Below are 23002 nucleotides of genomic sequence, written 5' to 3'. Positions count from 1 at the left end.
CTAGGGCACGTGGGCTTCAGTAGTTGTGGCTCGAGGCTCTAGAGTGCAGGCTCAGTAGTTGTGGCACACGGGTTTAAGTTGCTCTGCGGCATGTGGGACCTTCCCAGACCAGGGATCTTTCCCGTGTCCCCTGCACTGGCAGGTGTATTCTTTTTTTTTTTTTTTAATAAATTTATTTATTTATTTATTTATTTATGGCTGTGTTGGGTCTTCGTTTCTGTGCATGGGCTTTCTCTAGTTGTGGCAAGCGGGGGCCACTCTTCATCATGGTGCGCAGGCTTCTCACTATCGCGGCCTCTGTTGTTGCGGAGCACAGGCTCCAGACGCGCAGGCTCAGTTAATTGTGGCTCACGGGCCCAGTTGCTCCGCAGCATGTGGGATCTTCCCAGACCAGGGCTCGAACCCATGTCCCCTGCATTGGCAGGTGGATTCTGAACCACTGCGCCACCAAGGAAGCCCCGGCAGGTGTATTCTTAACCACTGTGCCACCACGGAAGTCCAGAATTACCTTATTTATGAAAACTTATAGTCATATAAATATATATATATAGAGAAAAATTCTGAATAGAATTACATCAAAATTTTATTCATTAATAATTATAGTTATAATTATTTTGATTATCATCACAGATGCTGCCAGTGTCCCATGTAGTACTGCAGCCAACTTCTAATGCTTCCTCTGTGTCTGACAGCTTTTTATTCCAGAACTGTGGAAGACAGCTTGTCTGGCAGCAGGCTGAAAATGCTGAGGTAGTAGCTCACCCTTGAGGTGACCTCATTCTGAGGCATTTTTTTACAGCATTTCTCAGGATTTCTCCATGAGATTTCTCTTTAGTTGCCCACTGTCATATCTGGCTTAATAACACACCCTTCACTGGTTGGATTCTCTTCGTTATATTACTCCTCCATTCCCATAAGTACTCTGCATTTCCGAAATAATCTGCTTACACTCAAATCCTTGTTTCATCTGTTTCTAGGCATACTCATACGAAGATATCTATCTGTAATTTTCAAATACTTCTACTAAAGCTCAGATGATTTATGTAAAAATTTAATAAAAGTTTAAAAAACATTTTATATATGATGTTTTATAAGTCAGATGTAAAAATACATGAACAGAAGGAAAGTTAAAGAAAAGTTAAAGAACACAGAGTTCTTTCTGTGTTCTTCAATAAAGATATTTGTCTATAAGTGTTTGTTTTAAAGCTGTGATGGGGGCATGAAAACTACTTTCAAATATTTAAAGGGCTAATAAGTAAAAGAAAAATTGATGTATTCATCATGATACTAAAGAAACCATAGAAAAAGAGCCTAGTGGAAGTCACAAGGAGAAGAATTTCTATTTAAATAAGAACTGTCTGGCAGTTAAAGCTGCTTCAAACTGGAATAAACTGTCTCTGGAAAAAGAGCATTTTTGTCAGTGACAAGTGCCAGACTGTGAGTGGAACCTGGCTGACTCTTGACGGGGGCAGTTGGCTGGAAGGATCTTTAACATCCCTCTCAACTTGGAGAGTCTCTAATTCTGAGCCTAATTAATCAAACTATGTGGATATCTGGGAATCATTTATGATTTCTTACTAATGATACTAGGAGTACTGGATTATTTGGAACCATATATTCATTCCTAGACCTTCAAATGTGAGATAAGGGATCACTGTAGCACTTTGTACAAATGGTAAATACACATTCACAAAACATAGAAGTGGAAAAAGATTTAGGAGTCTGGATAAATCATAAAATGTGGATCCAAAAATGTTAATTTAAAAATTGACATTATTGACATTGACTTTAGTCAGACCATGAAATAGGTCTAGTTTCATACAATTTTCCGGCATTTGAAATATGTAAGCCAGAGACCATCAAGAAGTGGTCAGTTTGGGGCTTCCCTGGTGGTGCAGTGGTTGAGAGTCCGCCTGCCGATCCAGGGGACACGGGTTCGTGCCCCAGTCCGGGAAGATCCCACATGCTGCGGAGTGGCTGGGCCCGTGAGACATGGCCACTGAGCCTGCGCGTCCGGAGCCTGTGCTCTGCAACGCGAGAGGCCACAACAGTGAGAGGCCCACGTACCGCAAAAAAAAAAAAAGATCAGAAATAAATTCAAGAAGCAATCTCATTTACCACTGCATCAGAAAGAATAAAATACCTAGGAATAAACCTATCTAAAGAGACAAGAGACCTGCACTCCAAGAAGTATAAGATGCTGGAGAAAGAAATCAAAGAAGACACTAACAGATGGAAATATATACCATGTTAATGGATTGGAAGAATCAATATTGTCAAAATTACTACACTACCCAAGGCAATCTACAGATTCAATGCAATCTCTATCAAAATACCAATGGCATTTTTCACAGTAGAACAAAAAAAGTCTTAAAATTTGTATGGAGACACAAAAGACCCTGAATACCCAAAGCAATCTTGAGAAAGAAAAACAGACCTGGAGGAGTCAGGCTCCCTGACTTCAGACTATACTACAAAGCTGTAGTCATCAGAACAGTATGGTAATGGCACAAAAACAGAAATATAGACCAATGTAACAGGATAGAAAGCCGAGAAATAAACCCATGCACCTATGGCCAATTAATCTATGACAAAGGAGGCAAGACTACACAATGGTGGAAATACAGTCTCTTCAACAGATGTTGCTGGGAAAACTGGACAGTTACATGTAAAAAAATGAAATTAGATCATTCTTTAACACCATGCACAAAAATAAAGTTGAAATGGGTTAGAGACCTTAATGTAAGACTGGAGACTATAAAAGTCTTAGAGTAAAACATAGGCAGAACACTCTGTGACATAAATCACAGCAATATCTTTTTCATTCTGTCTCCCAGAATAATGGAAATAAAAATAAAAATAAACAACTGGGACCTAATTAAACTCAAAAGCTTTTGCACAGCAAAGGAAACCATAAACAAAACTAAAAGACAACCCACAGACTGGGAGAAACTATTTGCAAATGATGTGACCAACAAGGGATTGGTCTCCAAAATTTACAAACAGCTCATGAGGCTTAATATCATCAAAACAAACAACCCAATCAAAAAATGGGCAGAAGACCTAAATACACGTTTCTCCAAAGAAGACATACAGATGGCCAAGAAACACATGAAAAGATGTTCAACCTCACCAATTATTAGAGAAATGCAAATCAAAACTACAGTGAGGGCTTCCCTGGTGGCGCAGTGGTTGAGAGTTCACCTGCCGATGCAGGGGACACGGGTTCGTGTCCCGGTCCAGGAAGATCCCACATGCCGTGGAGCGGCTAGGCCCATGAGTCATGGCCGCTGAGCCTGCGCATCTGGAGCCTGTGCTCCACAACGGGAGAGGCTACAACAGTGAGAGGCCCGCGAACCACCCCCCCCCCAAAAAAAAACTACAGTGATATATCACCTCACACCAGTCAAAATGGCTATCGTCAAAAAACCCACAAACGATAAATGCTGGAGTGGGTGTGGAGAAAAGGGAACCCTCCTACACTGTTGGTGGGAATGTAGATCAGTACAACTACTATGGAGAACAGTATGGAAGTTCCTTAAAAAACTAAAAATAGAGCTACCATATGACCCCGAAATCCATTCCTGGGCATATATTCAGAGAAAAACATGGCCCAAAAGGATACATGCACCTCAATGTTAATTGCAGCACTGTTTACAATAGCCAAGACATGGAAGCAACCTAAATGTCCATCGACAGAGGAACTGATAAAGAAGATGTGGTGTATATATATATATATACAATGGAATATTACTCAGCCACTAAAAAGAATGAAATAGTGCCATTTGCAGCAACATGGATGGACCTAGAGATTGTCATACTGAGTGAAGTAAGTCAGACAGAGAAAGAGAAATATCGTATGACATCCCTTATATGAGGAAGTTAAAAAACAAATGATACAAATGAACTTATTTACAAAACGAAACAGACTCACAGATTTAAAGAATGAACTTATGGTTGCCACGGGGGAAGGAAGGGAGGAAGGGATAGTCAGGCAGTTGGGGATTGACATGTACACTGCTATATTTAAAATGGATAACCAACAAGGACCTACTGTACAGCACAGGGAACTCTGCTCAATGTTATGTGGCAGCCTAGATGGGAGGGGAGTTTGGGGGAGAATGGATACATGCATATGTACAGCTGAGTCCCTTTGCTGTGCACCTGAACTATCACAACGTTGTTAATCGGCTCTACTCCAATGCAAATAAAAAGTTAAAAAAAAAAGCATGAGTAAATGGTGAAAAGATGCTGATATTGTGAAAAGACTTAGCGATTCAAAGAGAGGGACTGAAGAACCAATCTGAACATTCAGCACAAATAACACCCAGCAAAAGAAATATTTTCAGGAAGTAGGGAGGGACTTGAAAAAATTCTTTTACTTGTATCTTTAGTGAAAGTTGAGATGCTATTATGTTGATTTAAAAAGATCAATCTGAAAATAATAAAAAGTTCTTAAAAAGAAAAAAATAAAGTAAATTACAGATATGTAACATGATGTGAGGAATTCCAGGAAGGATTACTCTCCTAAAAAAACCTGAAGTTGTACCATTCATAATTTATTTTGTTAGACAGTACCTTTTGACATTCTTTCTTTTCCCCCTCCTTCTCCCATCCTCTCTTTACCATTCCTCTTACTGTCCTCTTACCTACCTTGATAGGTAAGGTAATATTCCTTTACCATGTAATATTCTTTACCATGTAATATTCTTTACCATGTAATATTCTCTTTACCTCTCTTTACCATGTAATATTACCATGTAATATTCTCTTGTAATATGTAGTGGATTAACATATTAACATTTAGTGAGAATTGTGGTAATATTATTTTGGCCCCTTTGTTCATCCCCCAGACATGTCTAGCAAAACCTTGACTCTAGATTAATTTAACCATCTGCCTTCATTATACACCTGGGCTTCTGAACACTGCTAGAGAAAATTATACAGTCAGGTGTCTTGGATCCACAAAAAAAAACTTAGTCAACAATCCATTTATCATCTCATCAAAAAGAATAAAATATATAGTAATAAAACTACCTAAGGAGCCAAAAGACCTGTACTCAATTATAAGATGCTGATGAAAGAAATTAAAGATGACACAAACAGATGGAAAAATAAACCATGTTGTTGGACTGGAAGAATCAATATTGTTAAAATGACCATACTACCCAATGCAATCTACAAATTCAATGCAATCCCTATCAAATTACCAATGGCATTTTTCAAAGAACTGGAACAAAAAAATTTTAAATTTGTTTGGAAACACAAAAGACCCCAAATAGCCAGAACAATCTTGAGAAAGAAGAACAGAGCTGGAGGAATCATGCTCTCTGACTTCAGACTATACTACAAAGCTACAGTCATCAAAACAGTGTTGTACTAGCACAAAAACAGACACATAGATCAATGGAACAGGATAGAGAGCCCAGTAATAAACCCTCGCACTTATGGTCAATTAATCTGTGACAAAGGAGGCAAGAATATACAATGGAGAAAAGACAGTCTCTTCAATAAGTGGTGCTGGGAAAACTGGACAGCTACATGTAAAAGAATGAAATTAGAATATTCTCTAACCCCATATACAAAAATAAACTCAAAATCAATTAAAGACCTAAGTGTAAGACTGGATACTATAAAACTCTTAGAGAAAAACATAGGCAGAACACTCTTTGACATAAATCGCAGCAATACTTTTTTGGGATCTGTCTCCTAGGGTAATGAAAACAAAAGCAAAAATAAACAAATGGGACCTAATTAAACTTATAAGTTTTTGCACAGCAAAGTAAACCATAGACAAAATGAAAAGACAACCTATGGACTGTGAGAAAATATTTGCAAAAGATGCATCCGACAAGGGATTAATTTCCAAAATATACAAACAGCTTATACAGCTTAATATCAAAAAAAAACAAGCAACCCAATCAAAAAATGATCAGAAGACCTAATGGACATTTCTCCGAAGAAGACATATAGACAGCCAGCAGGCACATGAAAAGATACTCAAAATCACTAATTATTAGAGAAATGCAAATCAGAACTACAATGAGGTATCACCTCACACCAGTCAGAATGACCATCATCAAGAAGTCTACAAATAATAAATGCTGGAGAGGGTGTGGAGAGAAGGGAACCCTCCTACACTGTTGGTGGGAATGTAAACTGGTGAAGCCACTATGGAGAACAGTATGGAGGTTCCTTAAAAAACTAAAAATAAAGTTACCATATGAGCCAGCAACCCCACTCCTGGGCATATATCTGGAAAATAAGAAAACTCTAATTCTAAATGATACATGCACCTCAGTGTTCACAGCAGCACTATTTACAATAGCCAAGACATAGAAGCAACCTAAATGTCCATCAACAGCTGAATGGATAAAGAAGATGTGGTGTATATATATATATATATATATATATATATATATATATATATATATATATATATATCCATACAATGGAATATTACTCAGCCATAAAAAAGGATGAAATAGTGCCATCTGCAGCAACATGGATGGACCTAGAAATGATCATATTAAGTGAAGTAAGTCAGACAGAGAAAGACAAATATCATATGATATCACTTATATGTGGAATCTAAAAAAATGATACAAAGAAATTTATTTACAAAGCAGAAATAGACTCACAGACATAGAAAACAAATTTATGGTTACCCAAGGGAAAAGGGAAGTGAGGGGGGAATAAATAAGGGATTTGGGATTAACAGTTGAACATTACCATATGTAAAACAGATAAACAACAAGGACCTACTGTATAGCACAGGAACTATATTCATTATCTTGTAATAATCTATAATGGAAAAGAAAGTGAAAATGAATATATATATTAAAAATGTATATATATATATATATATATATATATATATATATATAACTGAATAACTTTGCTATACACCTGAAGCCTTGTAAATCAACTATACTTCAATAAAACGTTAAAAGAATTCTTAGACTCCAACTGTAACTAGCATTCAAGTTACCTAGAAGCATTTCTACATGTACTACAATGTCTATTTAAGGCCCAGGAGAATAAGGAATCCTAAAATAATATTAAGAATATTATCGCAATGATGAACCAGAGATGGGGTTCTGGCCAGGAAACAGAACAAAGTTTTCCGTCTCATTCACTCCTTCCATACTAAACTCCTTCCACCCTGCCACCACTTCTGTACAGTTGCAATGTCTTTCTTGATTCCATACTTGCCCCCAAATATTCATTCTCCATATAGCAACCATGGTGAGCTTTTGAAAATGCAAATCAGATCAGATAATTCCCTTGCTTACTCTCAGTGGCTTCCTGCCATACTTAAACTGAAACTCATTCTTATGAAAGCCTATCAGACTTCACATGATCTGCCTGCTCCCCTAACTTTTGCCTACTCCTCTCTCTCCACACTGGCATTCTTGCTGATCCTCAAAACTAAAGCATGTGTCCACCTCTTTTGCACTTGTTGTTCCCTCTGACTAGAACACTCTTCCTTAGAGTTTGACATGGTTCACTTTCTCAGTTCATTCAGGACTCTGTTCATATATTACCTTCCTCTACCTCCACACCTATCCTCTTTCTTATACCATTAGCACAAGTGTTGAGATATATCAGTACTCAAGGTTCTACTTACTACTGCATAAGGGAATTTTGATGGAGCAAGTTACATACTCCCATATACTATTTCTACTGTGTCAGTGGCCTATAATATGCCTACACATGGAAAGGCAGATGTATCTTTGTATCCTTCAGAAAGATATAAACTTGTTAAAGCAACAGTCTAGAGAAGGCTTGGTGGCCATGATGGTGGAGTAGGAAGACCCTGAGTTCACCTACTCCCATGGACATACACAAATTACAACTATTTACAGAGGAACTATCTATGAGACATTCTATGGAGCCCAGCAGCATACTTGCCTCTGGTCACCAGAGCTATATGCTCTAGGGATGCCCTCTACCCAGGCTGTGGCAGGGCTGAGTACTGTGGGTGCACTGATAGGAGGGACTAGTCCCCAGCCTGATTGGCTGTCATGTCCTGCCTCACGTGGTGGCTGCCAGCCCATGTGTGGGAAGGGCTAGGTCCCTGCACAGATGGCTGTGTGGCCTGGGAGTTCTTGGAACTGCTGCTGGTCCACTGGTGGACGGGTCAGTTCCTGGTGCTAATGCACTAGAAGAAAGATTCCAGTATGGCGCTTGCCAGCACCAGTGACCTCATGATAGAAGGAGCTCCCCAAAATGGCTGCTGCCAGTGCCTATATTCCCAGTGGGAGTCCTAGTTGCCTCCTGCCTCACCAGGAGGCCCTTCAAGATCAGCAGGTGGGTCTGACTAGGCTCCTTTCAAATTACTGCCTCTATGAACACAGTGAGAATCTTAACAAAAAATCAGAAAACATAAAGAAGAACCAAACAGAGCTTAAGAATATAATAACTAAAATTTAAAAATACACTAGAGGGAATTCCCTGGCAGTCCTGTGGTTAGGACTTTGTGCTTCCACTGCAGGGGGCGCAGGTTTGATCCCTAGTTGGGGAACTAAGATCCATGATATGGCAAAAACAAGCAAACAACAACAACAAAAAACCCACCAGACGGAATCAACAGTAGAATACATGATACAGAAGAACAGATCAGCAAACTGGAAGACAGAGTAGTGGAAATCACCCAAATTGAATAGAAAAAAATAAAAAAGAATTTAAAAAATGAGGGTCATTTAAGAAACCTCTGGGACAACATCAAGCATACTAACATTTGAATTATAGGGGCCCCAGAAGGAGAAGAGAGAAAAAAGAGGCAAGAACTTATTTGAAGAATAATGGCTGAAAAATTCCCTAACCTGAGACAGGAAACAGACATCCAGGCTCAAGAATCACAAAGAGTCCCAAACAAGATGAACCTAAAGAGGACTACAACAAGATACATTATAATTAAAATATCAAAAAGATAAAGAGGGACTTCCCTGGTGGAGCAGTGGTTAAGAATCCACCTGCCAATGCAGGGGACGCGGGTTCAAGCCCTGGTCCGGGAAGATCCCACATGCCGCAGAGCAACTAAGCCTGTGTGCCACAACTACTGAGCATGTGTGCCACAACTACTGAAGCCTGCGCACCCGTGCTTCTCAATAAGAGAAGCCACCGCAATGAGAAGCCCACATACCGCATCGAAGAGTAGCCCCCACTCAGCGCAACTAGAAAAGCCCGCACGCAGCAACAAAGACCCAATGCAGCCAAAAATTAAAAATAAATAAATAAATTTATATTAAAAAAAGATAAAGAGAAACTATTAAAAGCAGCAAGAGAAAAGCAACAAGTTACATAACTATAAGCTGACTTTTCAAAAGAAACTTTGCAGGCTAAAAGGGAGTGGTACAATATATTCAAAGTGATGAAAGGAAAAAACCTATAACAAAGAATACTCTACATGGCATGGCTATCATTCAGATTCGAAAGAGAGATAAAGAGTTTTACAGACAAACAAACCTTAAAAGAGTTCAGCAGCACTAAACTGGCTTTCCAAGAAAAGTTAAAGGGACTTCTCTAAGTGGAAAAGAAAAGATCACAACTAGATATATGAAAATTACAAAAGGAAAAATCTCATTGGTAAAGGCCAACATACAGTGAAGGCAGTAGAGCAACCACTTAGAAAGGTAGTAGGAAGGTTAAAAGACAAAATTAATAAAATCATTATTGTTAAAATGACCATACTACCCAATGCAATCTACAAATTCAGTGCAATCCCTATCAAAGTAACAAAGGCATTTTACACAGAACTAGAACAAATAATTTTAAAATTTGTATGGAAACACAAAAGACCCCAAATAGTCAGAACAATTTTGAGAAAGAAGAACAGAGCTGGAGGAATCACGCTCCTTGATTTCAGTCTATGCTACAAAGCTACAGTAATAAAAACAGTATGGTACTGGCACAAAAACAGACACATAGATCAATGGAACAGGATAGAGAGCCCAGAAGTAAACCCTTGCACTTATGGTCAATTAATCTGTGACAAAGGAGGCAAGAATATACAATGGAGAAAAGACAGTCTCTTCAATAAGTGGTGCTGGGAAAACTGGACTACATGTAAAACAATGAAATTAGAACATTCTCTAGCCCCATATACAAAAATAAACTCAAAATGGATTAAAGACCTAAATGTAAGACTGGATACTATAAAACTCCTAGAGGAAAACATAGGCAGAATACCCTTTGACATAAATCACAGCAATATTTTTTTGAGTCCATGTCCTAAAGTAAAGTAAATAAAACCAAAAATAAATAAATGGGACCTCATTAAACTTAAAAGCTTTTGCACAGCAAAGGAAACCATCAACAAAACAAAAAGACAGCCTACTGAATGGGAGAAGATATTTGCAAATGATATGACTCATAAGGGGTTAATATCCAACATATATAAACAGCTCATACAACTCAACATCCAAAAAAAAAACTCGATTAAAAAATAGCAAGGGATTAATTTCTAAAATATACAAACAGCTCATCAGCTCAATATCAAAAAAACAAAAAATCCAGTCAAAAAATGGGCAGAACTAAATAGACATTTCTCCAAAGAAGACATACAGATAGACAACAGACACATGAAAAGATGTTTAACATCCCTAATTATCAGAGAAATGCAAATCAAAACTACAATGAGGTATCATCTCACACCAGTCAGAATGGCCATGATCAAAAAGTCCACAAATAGTAAATGCTAGGGAGGGTGTGGAGAAACAGGTACCCTCTACACTGTTTGTGGGAATGTAAATTGATGCAGCTGCTATGGAAAACAGTATGGAGGTTCCTCAAAAAACTAAAAACAGAGTTGCCATATGATCCAGCAATCCCACTCCTGGGCAGATATCCAGATAAAACTGTAATTCAAAAAGATACATGTACCCCTATGTTCACAGCAGCATTATTCACAATAGCCAAGACATGGAAACAACCTAAATGTCCACTGACAGATGAATGCATAAAGCAGTTGCTTCTTTACTTGAGCATTCTGTGCTCTGCCCTTGACTCTGGTTTGCCACATTTGTGTTTTGAGTGTGCCCTGGGACAGGAGGGTTTAAGTGCTAATGTCCAACTTCCAGCCTGGTTACTGCAGCCCTGGTGTATTCTTATTTGACCATTTCACACCCACTAATCATTCACACCCACTGGGAACTCTGACCCATGAATTATATAGTGGGATTGGATTTCCAAGAAGTAGGAAAAATCAGAAAGCACACAGGTTAGTTCCTGAGCCTGGTGCAGCTGCAGCATGAACACCAGGGGTTACCATATCTGGCAGGCTATATTGCAAAGCAGCTTCAACAACCACTGATGAGTCACAAAGCTGCTTGGGCTTTGTCCCATGCATATTAGAGAGGCTACACTGGGTTCTAGCTCTGAATTCACCTTGGAGGCCTCTTCATTTCCAAGTTCTAACCACTACTTCTCACAAGACCCCTGAGAGAGGTATATGCCCAAGCAACAAGGGCAAAGGGAAAGCAAGCAGTACTTTAGTTTTAGGTTAGTGGGACCATATGGCCTAGTTTGTCAGGGCAGTGCTGGATGTGTGGGTATAATTATTGATAACACCTTTTTTACTCCCAAAGTGTACCAGTTTTGATTATAAATTATACGGCTACCCTAATTATATACAGCATACATACTCAACATAAAACTTTCCCCTTCCCCCTGTCCTCTAAGCTCTGGAGGGAATATGGAATCATTAGAAATTAGACAGACAAGGAAAGGCGTATAGAGTCAAAGAAAGGAACCAAAGTCATTCCTAGCATTAAAGTAAAATTGGCAGCCAGAATTTTGTTACACCTCTTAGAGTGAAAACAATGCACTCATAAAGGGAGTTCTCAGGGTAGAATTTTAAGGCTCCTGAACCTAGAGAATGACATCCCAAAAAAGAAGTGTGGTGAAGCAGGAAGGAGATGCAGGAAAGTCATGCAGATTGGACCAGAACAGAGACTAATCCCTTAGCCAAAATGGCAGAAAGAGGAACAAAAAGATAATACCAGAACTCATGATACAGCAGAGGGCCTTATCTTGGGCTCCTTGGATGGACCTTGGGGTCTATGGAACTTCTGTGAATTATAACTAAAACTTCTTGTGTATAAAAATTTTTCTGGAAGATATATCCATAAATTTCATCAGAATCTCAAAAAGTTCCCTCAAAGTTAAGAACAATTGCTTTATGATGTTTTCAGTTCTGATACATATTAAAAGAGATATCAATATTAAAAGACAGTTTTTTCATTCAGGTGTGTGAGTTTAGTCATTCTCAACACATCTACTACTAGTCTTACAAAATCCTGAGTTAAATAAGTCTTAACTGGGCCAAGTGGGCCCTATTTGAGTTTTACAATAACAATTCCAATACCCAGCATGGAGAAAACCAGATAAACAGCATTGTTAACAAAATACTCTGTTAACACAGATTATTTCTGTCTAGGCGAGTTGCACATTACAGAAGCACTTGGTAATTCTGTAATTCCCGAGAGAGAGAGTTTTTCAGCTTCACCACCAGGTTAAGTATTAATAAAATATCATTCGAGATAAAAATAAGAGAGGTACCTTATGTGTAAGAAACTAGACTGGTTCTGCAATGCCGTTTGAGGACACTTTGTTTCCTTTTGACCTGTGGTTTAGTTTCTTCCTTCTGAGTATGTGAGCTAGGGTGTGATTGGCTTACATGGATTTTACTTGTAATAAAATACTGAGTTGTAGTCAACTCTACCTCTGCTACAGTAAACCCCATACTTGTTCCTACCATTAAGTATCTGGATGCCCTTGTGGAACTCACTTAACTTCTCTGGGCCTGAGGTTCCTTATCTCCAGACATGAATGAGAGCACTGGATTTCATTAGATGTTATCAAAGTTTCCTTCCAACTGTCTGGTTTAATGGCACTGTATTTCTAGGAAGGCATCTGTGTTTATCATTCTTAAGTTTGTGCAACAAACTCCTGAGGAGGAGAGGCACATTCTGCTCATTCAGGATAATATCTAAGACAAAAAATAAATAAAGATAAAACATCAATTGAGCACTTTAGATAGCTTGTAAGGGAGCCTCTCGGGGAAGCTTTCTTTCTCCCAATTCCTCTTCTTCCTTCTGGAGAAGACTGATGAGCTACATTCCAGGAGTCTGTTTGGACCACCTGCCATAGTGGATGGGACCATCATGCAGCAAAAGTCACACACACACATGTGCAGCATGAATTCTCTCTTCCTTCTCATACCCACAAGACTTGTTCTAGCTGGCTCTTTTGTATCATCTTTCCCTTCACATAAATCAAATGCAAAACTAAGCCAAGTTCCACTTCTCAGTGGGAAGGGTCCTGGCCTTCGTGCCCTCTTCCCTGTCTTGGGCACAGAAGTTCTTACAGGACTCCTGTCCTTCTGGCCTCCTTTACAGAACATAAGAAGTTCCCGGTATTCAGAGGTAGGACACATGCCTCTATGAAAGTACCAGAACACGGCCCGTGGTGGAGAGAGGAGTGTATGAGGCTGAGGGCCCAAGTAGGCCCATATAATATTTGGTAACCCTACCATAGTTATACACACCATATTATATATAACATTCCCCTGAGGTGAAAGAATTTCTTCCTGATTACAGCCTGACTGAAAATGGGTCCCTCTGTTGGGCAAAATTATGAGGCTTTTAGATTATCCCCAGCTCTAGCACAGCAGTGGCATTCCTATTTAATAACATATGAGCTGTTTTCATTTTGACAATTGTGATGGCCCTGAAGAATGACTACCCCCTCTTTACTTCATGGCTCTTGTAATAGCTTAGATGATACTGGTGGAAATTCAAAATCCAATATATTTTACTCCAGAAATACAAAATCTCCTGCATTTTACTCCAGAGAAAGTAACTTTTAGTATGTGTCATGCCATGCAACATCTAGATCCAAATAAAATCATTGTTCTTCCTTCACAGCTATGACCTTTGTCTTCTTGAGTTAGTATGTAGTTGAATTCTTCTTTATAATGACTTAGGCTGGACTGCAGCAGTCTTCTGTTCTTATGCAACACCGTGATTACTTAAATACTTGGATATGTTTCTTGCTATCTGAATTCTTATTGCTAAGAACCCAGAGCATTAAATCTGCTCTTCTCTGGCTTCTATAAAAGCTCTTAGAGGCCCATACCAATCAAGGCTCAAACTATATTAAAAACCGCTACAGCTTTATGCACGTTGGCTTGGGAATCTCTCCATCTACTCTGAAGGTCTTTTTTATTTTTTTAAAGATTTTTTTTTTGATGTGGACCATTTTTAAAGTCTTTATTGAATTTGTTACAATACTGCTTCTGTTTTGGTTTTTTTGGCCACAAGCCACGAGGCATGTGGGATCTCAGCTCCCCAACCAGGGATGGAACCTGCACCCCCTGCATTGGAAGGCGAAGTCTTACCCACTGGACTGCCAGGGAAGTCCCTACCCTGAAGGTCTTTGCTCAACATCAGCTTCCTTTGGCCTTCACCTCATTCAATTTCAGGCCTTACTGGCTTTCGTTATCTAGCTCCATTTTGACATATGACCAGTTTCCACCCATTTACCTTATCTCTTTTAAAACTTGGATTGGATAATTGTCTTCAGGTAAAAGCTAAAGGGTGAGGAAGCCCATTGATGTGCTCCATATAGGTCAGCTTTCTGGAGGAGAAAACAGGGTAGAGAAGGGTAGAGACGAGGGAGAAATGGAAGAAAGCCAACACAATGGCAAACTGAGGGTCAGGCATTTTGCTCTTCTCTGAGTTTTCCCTTCACTCTGACCCTGAAGCATTGTTCTTTCACCAAGCAAATAGATCTTCAGCAACCTCACCCTATGAGCCCTCCAGCCACATTCAGAAATGCTGAAGTATTGGGGTGAACACAGCTCAGGATGACAACATGGGACCTCACCTCACAAAACAGTGGTACCCAAAGGTGTCTTTCTCGAGCATGAGAATTCTTACGTCTTCTTGCAAATGAATTCTCTCTTCCTTTTACTCTTTCAATGTGAATAAAATAATCAATATATATCCACGTGCCAACAAACTGCCATGGTAGTTCCCAGACTTCAGTCTTACGGCTTTTTTTGAATGGCACGTATTTTTAATGTGGTCCTTCTTTAGTCTATTTTAGGACTATTTATAGCCATTGTGTTAAGTGTTAAGCGTTGTTATGGACTGAATATTTGCATGCTTCCCAAATTCCTATATTGAAGCCCTACCCCAAGTGTAACTGTATTTGGAGATAGGGCCTATATATAGATAATTAAGGGTAAATGATGTCATAAGAGTGGGGCTCTGATCTGATAGGATTAGTGTCCTTATATGAAGAAACACCAGAGAGCTCACTTCTCTCTCTGTACACAGAAGAAAGGCCATGTGAGGATATAGTAAGAACATCATCATAGTGAGAAGACAAGCTAGGAAGAGAGCGCCTACCAGAAAATGAATCAGCTAGAACCTTGACCTTGGAAGCTCAGGTTCATTGCAGCATTATTCAAATTATCCAAGACATGGAAAAAAACGTATGTGTCTGTCAAAGGATGAATGGATAAAGAAAATGTGAAATATAAATACATATATACATGCACAAACATGCACATACACACAGCCACACACATATACATATACAATGGAATACTTTCTTTCATAAAAAAGAAGTAAGTCCTGCCATTTACAACAACATGGATGAACCTAGAGGACATTATGCTAAATGAAATAAGCCAGACAGAAAAATACAAATACTGTATGATCTCAATTATCTGTGGACTCTAAAAAAATTGAACTCATACAACCAGAGAGTCAAACAGTGGTTGCTAAAAGCTGGAGGGCAGAAGAAATGGGGAGATGTCAGTCACACGGTATAACTTTCAGTTATAAGATGAATAAGTTCTGGGTATCCAATGTACACGATGGTGACTGTAGTTAATGATACTGTATTGTATAATTGAAATCTGCTGAGAGAGTAGATCTTAAGTGTTCTCATCTCACACACACACACACACACACACACACACACACAGTAACCATGAGAAAAAAAACAGCAGAATATACATTCTTCTCAAGAGCACATGGAACATTCTCAAGGAAAGATCACATGATAGGCCATAAAAAAAGCCTCAATAAATTTAAAAGAACTGAAATCATACAACATATGTTCTACCACAACAATGGAATAAAATTAGAAATCAATAACAAGGAAATTTGGAAAATTCTCAGATATGAGGAAATTGAACAACACACTCATAAATAATCAGTTGGTCAAAGAGTAAATCACAAGGGAAATTAGGAAATATGTTGAAATGAATGAAAATGAAAACACACACACAAAAAACTTATGGAACAGCTAAATATATGCTTAGAGTGAAATGTATACCTATAAGCACCAGTATTAAAAAAGAAGATCTCAAATCAGTTGCCTAAAGTTTTGCCTTAATAAACTAGAAAAAGAAGCATAAACTAAATCCAAAGCAAGCAGAAAGAAGAAAATAAAGACTAGAGTGCAATAAATGAAATGGAAAATAAAAAATAGAGAAAATCAACAAAATTAGAAGTTAGTTCTTTGAAAAGATCAACAAAATCGACAATCCTTTAGCTAGACTGATAAAGAAAAAGAGAGAAAACTAAAAGTATTAATAGTACAAATGAAAAGGAGCTATTTACTACGTTACAAAAATTAAAAGGAGGAGGGAGGGAATCCAGATGGCGGAATAGGAGAATGCAGAATTCGTCGCTCACGGGTACATTGCAAATTTATCTACAGATGGAACAATTCCCACAGTTCACCCGCTGAACATTAGCAGAAAACTTTGGACACCTAAAAAAAAGAAAGAAAAGAAAAAAAAGAAAAGAGGAATCAAAAAAGGGACCAGCAACCATGGTGAGAAGCTGAAGGTGAGCGGAGGTCCCCACACTCAGAAAAACTCCCTCACGGTGGGAGAATCAGCTGTGACAGAAAAGCACGTTTGGGGGATCAAAGGAGAATGCAGCAGACAGTCTGTGGAAGGCAGGACAAAGTAAGAACTGTATTCAGGGTCTACACCACTGCTCTGCACATTCCTGAATCACGAGTCACCTGTTGCAAAAGGGGGCTGGGTGCTAGAAAGTGGGGTTTGGAGTGTGGACCCAGGGAAGGGACAGCTGTTGGCTGTGAAAAGACAGCCTGAAGGGACAGGAGTAAGAAACTCCACAACTGGGTAAGTCTGCAGAAGAAGCCTGAGATACCATAAAAGCACAGGGTCATTGTCAAGTGGTGTGCAAGGGGCAGAGCCATTATAAGCCCTTTTGCCAACCCCCAACCGCCAGCTTCTTCACCCTCTGCGGGCACTGGGAGGACCTCCCATCTGAGCAGGCCCACTCCCCCGCCCGGGCCAGGGTCTCCTCCTCCTGCGTGGGCTCCGGGGGCCTGAGCACTGCCCATCCCAAAGCCTCCTTGGCAATCAGGCCTGGGCACCCCTGCCTGGGACAAGAGCCTGAAGATGCTGGAGGGGGCTGAGTGCTAAAGCGTGGGGCTGGGAGAACGAATCCAGGGAGAGGAATGCTGTGGGCTACACGGATACAGCAGAAGGGACGGGAGTGAGGGGAGGTGTGGCCAGGGATGACCCTAGAGGAAGAGCAGGCTGCCTGGAAAGGGAGGCACCATTGTTGAGAGGCATGCGGGCGGGCGGGGGCAGGCTGCCCCTGTTCCCATTTGCCAGCGCCACAGTCTTTTCCAACTGTTTGCTGGACCCGTTGCTGCGGGCAACTTGCAGACACTTCAATTGTGGCCACAGTATCCAGGCCACAACATGAGTGAGAAAGGGTGCCCCAAGCAGCCGCTGCTTTTGCTCTCTCCTGCCTGGGCAAGGAACAGACTCCCGAGGGTGGCGCACACAGTGAGGTGGGGTCAAAACCAAAACTGAGCTTCAGGGGCAGTGTGACTAAGGAAGAGAAATGGAAATCTTGCCATGCACCTGCACAAGCTGTGGATTAAATCCCCGATGTCGGCTGGGTAAATCCTGCATCTGTGGAATACCTGAACAGACGACGATTGTTTCAACATTTGAGACTGGTCTAGCTGTCACAGCATTGGACTCTGGGGACAAGTACACTCAGGAATCGGGCCAGGTCAGAGTCTCTGCTGGCTCCACAGTTCCCACAGCAGGTCCAGAGACCTACCTAGAGGTATTGGAGGGCCTCCTGAGGAGGCGGGGATTGGCACTGGGTCACTCTGGGAGCAAGTACACTGACAGAGGAGGCCCCAGGAAAATATTCTTAGTACTAATATTATTTTTTTGGTTTTTTTGCTCAGCTGTTGGTGTTGTTGCTTTTATTATATTTTATCTTTTATATTTGATTTTTATTCTTATATTCTTAATCTTTTTTCAAAATATATTATTTAAAATTTTTCTATTTTTACTTTACTGTTGTTGCTTTGTGGTTTTTTCCTTGCTTTTGTTCTTTGATATCTGTTTTTTATTTTATTTCTTTTTTTTCATTTTTTTGAATTTTATTTTATTTATTTTTTTATACAGCAGGTTCTTATTAGTTATTCATTTTATACATATTAGTGTATACATGTCAATCCCAATCTCCCAATTCATTCCACCCCCACCCCCACCCCCTGATGCTTTCCCGCCTTAGTGTCCATACGTTTGTTCTCTACTTCTGTGTCTCTATTTCTGCCCTGCAAACTGGTTCATTGGTACCCTTTTTCTAGGTTCCACATATGTGCGTTAATATACGATATTTGTTTTTCTCTTTCTGACTTACTTCACTCTGTACGACAGTCTCTAGATCCATTCACGTCTCTACAAATGACACAATTTCGTTCCGTTTTATGGCTGAGTAATATTACATTGTATATGTGTACCACATCTTCTTTATCCATTCGTCTATCGATGGACATTTAGGTTGCTTTCATGACTTGACTATTGTAAACAGTGCTGCAGTGAACATTGGGGTGCATGTGTCTTTTTGAACTATGGTTTTCTCTGGGTATATGCCCAGTAGTGGGATTGCTGGGTCATATGGTAATTTGATTTTTAGTTTTTTAAGGAACCTCCATACTGTTCTCCATAGTGACTGTATCAATTTATATTTCCACCAACAGTGCAAGAGGGCTCCCTTTTCTCCACACCCTCTCCAGCATTTGTTGTTTGTAGATTTTCTGATGCCCATTCTAACTGGTTTGAGGTGATACCTCACTGTAGTTTTGATTTGCATTTCTCTAATAATTAGTGATGTTGAGCAGCTATTCATGTGCTTCTTGGCCAGCTGTATGTCTTCTTTGGAGAAATGTCTATTGAGGTCTTCTGTCCGTTTTTTGATTGCGTTGTTTGTTTTTATAATATTGAGCTGCATGAGCTGTTTATATACTTTGGAGATTAATCCTTTGTCTGTTGATTCATTGGCAAATATTTTCTCTCATTCGGAGGGTTGTGCTTTCGTCTTGTTTGTAGTTTCCTTTCCTTTGCAAAAGCTTTTAAGTTTCATTAGGTCCCACTTGTTTATTTTTGTTTTTATTTCCATTACTCTAGGAGGTGGATCAAAAAAGATCTTGCTGTGATTTATGTCAAAGAGTGTTCTTCCTATGTTTTCCTCTAAGACTTTTATAGTGTCCAGTCTTACATTAAGGTCTCTAACCCATTTCAACTTTATTTTTGTGCATGGTGTTAGGGAGTGTTCTAATTTCATTCTTTTACATGTAGCTGTCCAGTTTTCCCAGCACCACTTATTGAAGAGACTGTCTTTTCTTCATTGTATATCCTTGCCTCCTTTGTCATAGATTAGTTGACCATAGGTGCGTGGGTTTATCTCTGGGCTTTCTATCTTGTTCCATTGATCTATATTTCTGATTTTGTGCCAGTACCATAATGTCTTAATGACTGTAGCTTTGTAGTATAGTCTGAAGTCAGGAAGTCTGATTCCTCCAACTCGGTTTTTTTCCCTCAAGACTGCTTTGGCTATTCGAGGTCTTTTGTGTCTCCATACAAATTTTAAGATTTTTTTGTTCTAGTTCTGTAAAAAATGTCATTGGTAATTTGATAGGGATTGCATTGAATCTGTAGATAGCTTTAGATAGTATAGTCATTTTCACAATATTGATTCTTCCAATCCAAAAACATGGTATATCTCTCCATCTCTTGGTATCATCCTTAATTTTTTTCAGCAGTGCCTTATACTTTTCTGCATACAGGTATTTTGTCTCCCTAGGTAGGTTTATTCCTAGATACTTTATTCTTTTTGTTGCAGTGGTAAATGGGAGTGTTTACTTAATTTCTCTCTCAGATTTTTCATCATTAGTGTATAGGAATGCAAGAGATTTCTGTGCATTAATTTTGTATCCTGCAACTTTACCAAATTCATTGATTAGCTCTAGTAGTTTTTTGGTGGCATCTTTAGGATTCTCTATGTATCGTATCATGTCACCTGTACACAGTGACAGTTTTACTTCTTTTCCAATTTGTATTCATTTTATTTCTTTTTCTTCTCTGATTGCTGTGGCTAGGACTTCCAAAACTATGTTGAATAATAGTAGTGAGAGTGGACATCCTTGTCTTGTTCCTGATCTTAGAGGAAATGCTTTCAGTTTTTCACCATTGAGAATGATGTTTGCTGTGGGTTTGTCATATATGGCCTTTATTATGTTGAGGTAGCTTCCCTCTATGGCCACTTTCTAGAGAGTTTTTATCATAAATGCGTGTTAAATTTTGTCAGAAGCTTTTTCTGCATCTATTGAGATGATCATACGGTTTTTATTCGTCTATTTGTTAATATGGCTTTTCACATTGATTGATTTGCATATATTGAAGAATCCTTGCATTCCTGGGTTAAATCCCACTTGATCATGGTGCATGATCCTTTTAATGTGCTTCTGGATTCTGTTTGCTAGTATTTTGTTGAGGATTTTTGCATCTATGTTCATCAGTGATATTGGTCTGTAATTTTCTTTTTTTGTAGTATCTTTGTCTGGTTTTGGTATCAGGGTGATGGTGGCCTCATAGAATGAGTTTGGGAGTGTTCCTTCCTCTGCAATTTTTTGGAAATGTTTGAAAAGGATGGGTGTTAGCTCTTCTCTAAATGTTTGACAGAATTCACCTGTGAAGCCATCTAGTCTTGGACGTTTGTTTCTTGGAAGATTTTTTAATTACAGTTTCAATTTCATTACTTGTGATTGGTTTCTTCATATTTTTTATTTCTTCCTAGTTCAGTCTTGGAAGGTTATAACTTCCTAAGAATTTGTCCATTTCTTCCAAGTTGTCCATTTTATTGGCATAGAGTTGCTTGTAGTAGTCTATTAGGATGCTTTGTATTTCTGTGGTGTCTGTTGTAACTTCTCCTTTTTCATTTCTAAATTTATTGAGTCCATTTCCTCTTTCTCTTGGTGAGTCTGGCCAATGGTTTGTCAATTTAGTTTATCTTCTCAAAGAACCAGGTTTTAGTTTTATTGATCTTTGCTATTGTTTTCTTTGCTTCTATTTTATTTATTTCTGCTCTGATCTTTATGCTTTCTTTCCTTCTACTAACTTTGGCTTTTGTTTGTTCTTTCTCTAGTTCCTTTAGGTGTAAGGTTTGATTGTTTATTAGGGATTTTTTTTTATTTCTTTAGGTAGGCTTGTATCCCTATAAACTTCTCTCTTACACCTGCTTTTGCTACATCCCATAGGTTTTGGATCTTCGTGTTTTCATTTCATTGTCATCTCTCTCTGGGTATTTTTTGATTTCCTCTTTGGTTTCTTCAGTGATCTCTTAGTTACTGAGTAATGTATTGTTTATCCTCCATGTGTTTGTTATATTTTTTTCCCTGTAATTGATTTCTAATCTCATAGCATTGTGGTCAGAAAAGATGCTTGATATGATTTCTATTTTCTAAAATTTACTGAGGCTTGATTTCTTACCCAAGATGTGATCTATCCTGGAGAATGTTCCGGGCACACTTGAGAAGAAAGTGTAATCTGCTGTTTTTGGATGGAATGTCCTACAAATATCAATTAAATCTATGTGGTCTATTGTGTCATTTAAAGCTTGTGTTTCCTTATTAATTTTCTGCTTGGATGATCTGTCCATTGGTGTAACTGAGGTGTTAAAGTCCCCCACTATTATTGTGTTACTGTCGATTTCCTCTCTTATAGCTGCTAGCAGTTGCCTTATGTATTGAGGTGCTCTTATGTTGGGTGTCATATATGTTTATAATTGTTATATCTTCTTCTTGGATTGAGTCCTTGATCATTATGTAGTGTCCTTCCTTGTCTCTTGTAACATTCTTTATTTTAAAGTCTATTTTGTCTGATATGAGTATTGCCACTACAGATTTCTTTGATTTCCATTTGCATGGAATATCTTTTTCCATCCCCTCACTTTCATTTTGTATGTGTCCCTAAGTCTGATGTGGGTCTCCTGTAGACAGCATATATATGGGTTTTTGTATACATTCAGCAAGCCTGTGTCTTTTGTTTGGAGCATTTAATCCTTTCACGTTTAAGGTAATTATTGATATGTATATTCCTATGAACATTTTATTAATTGTTTTGCATTTGTTTTTGTAGGTTCTTTTCTTCTCTTGTGTTTCCCACTTAGAGAAGTTCCTTTAACACTTGTTGTAGAGCTGGTTTGGTCGTGCTGAATTCTCTTAGCTTTTGCTTGTATGTAAAGCTTTTGATTTCTCCATTGAATCTGAATGAGATCCTTGCTGGGTAGAGTAATCTTGGTTGTAGGTTCTTACCTTTCATCGCTTTAAATATGTCATGCCACTCCCTTCTAGCATGTAGAGTTTCTGCTGAGAAATCAGCAGTTAACCTTATGGGAGTTCCCTTGTATGCCATTTGTTGTTTTTCCCTTGCTGTTTCCAATAATTTTTCATTGTCTTTAATTTTTGCCAATTTGATTACTATGTGTCTCGGCATGTTTCTCGTTGGGTTTATCCTGTATGGGACTCTCTGCACTTCTGGACTTGGGTGGCTATTTCCTTTCCCATCTTAGGGAAGTTTTTGACTATAATCTCTTCAAATACTTTCTCGGGTCCATTCTCTCTCTCTTCTCTT

General features: G+C 38.9%; 1 protein-coding gene across 11 annotated transcripts in view; it reads right to left on the bottom strand.

Moving 5' to 3' along the window:
* The window catches only part of TEX9 (testis expressed 9), a 215423-nt gene that overhangs the window by 109443 nt on the left and 82978 nt on the right, over window positions 1-23002 (bottom strand). For 2 of the 11 annotated variants that reach the window (XM_067747727.1, XM_067747743.1), the window contains one exon: window positions 6766-6804. The exons of the other annotated variants lie outside the window; for them this stretch is intronic. In XM_067747727.1, the coding sequence (XP_067603828.1) occupies window positions 6766-6804 (39 nt within the window). The remainder of the gene's footprint in view (window positions 1-6765; window positions 6805-23002) is intronic. 11 annotated transcript variants of the gene reach the window in all.

The sequence above is a fragment of the Pseudorca crassidens genome, chromosome 1 (genome assembly GCF_039906515.1).
Source record: "Pseudorca crassidens isolate mPseCra1 chromosome 1, mPseCra1.hap1, whole genome shotgun sequence".
Lineage (NCBI taxonomy): Eukaryota > Metazoa > Chordata > Mammalia > Artiodactyla > Delphinidae > Pseudorca > Pseudorca crassidens.
Note: the sequence above shows the minus strand (reverse complement) of the source record. Positions and strands in the feature narration are given on the sequence as shown.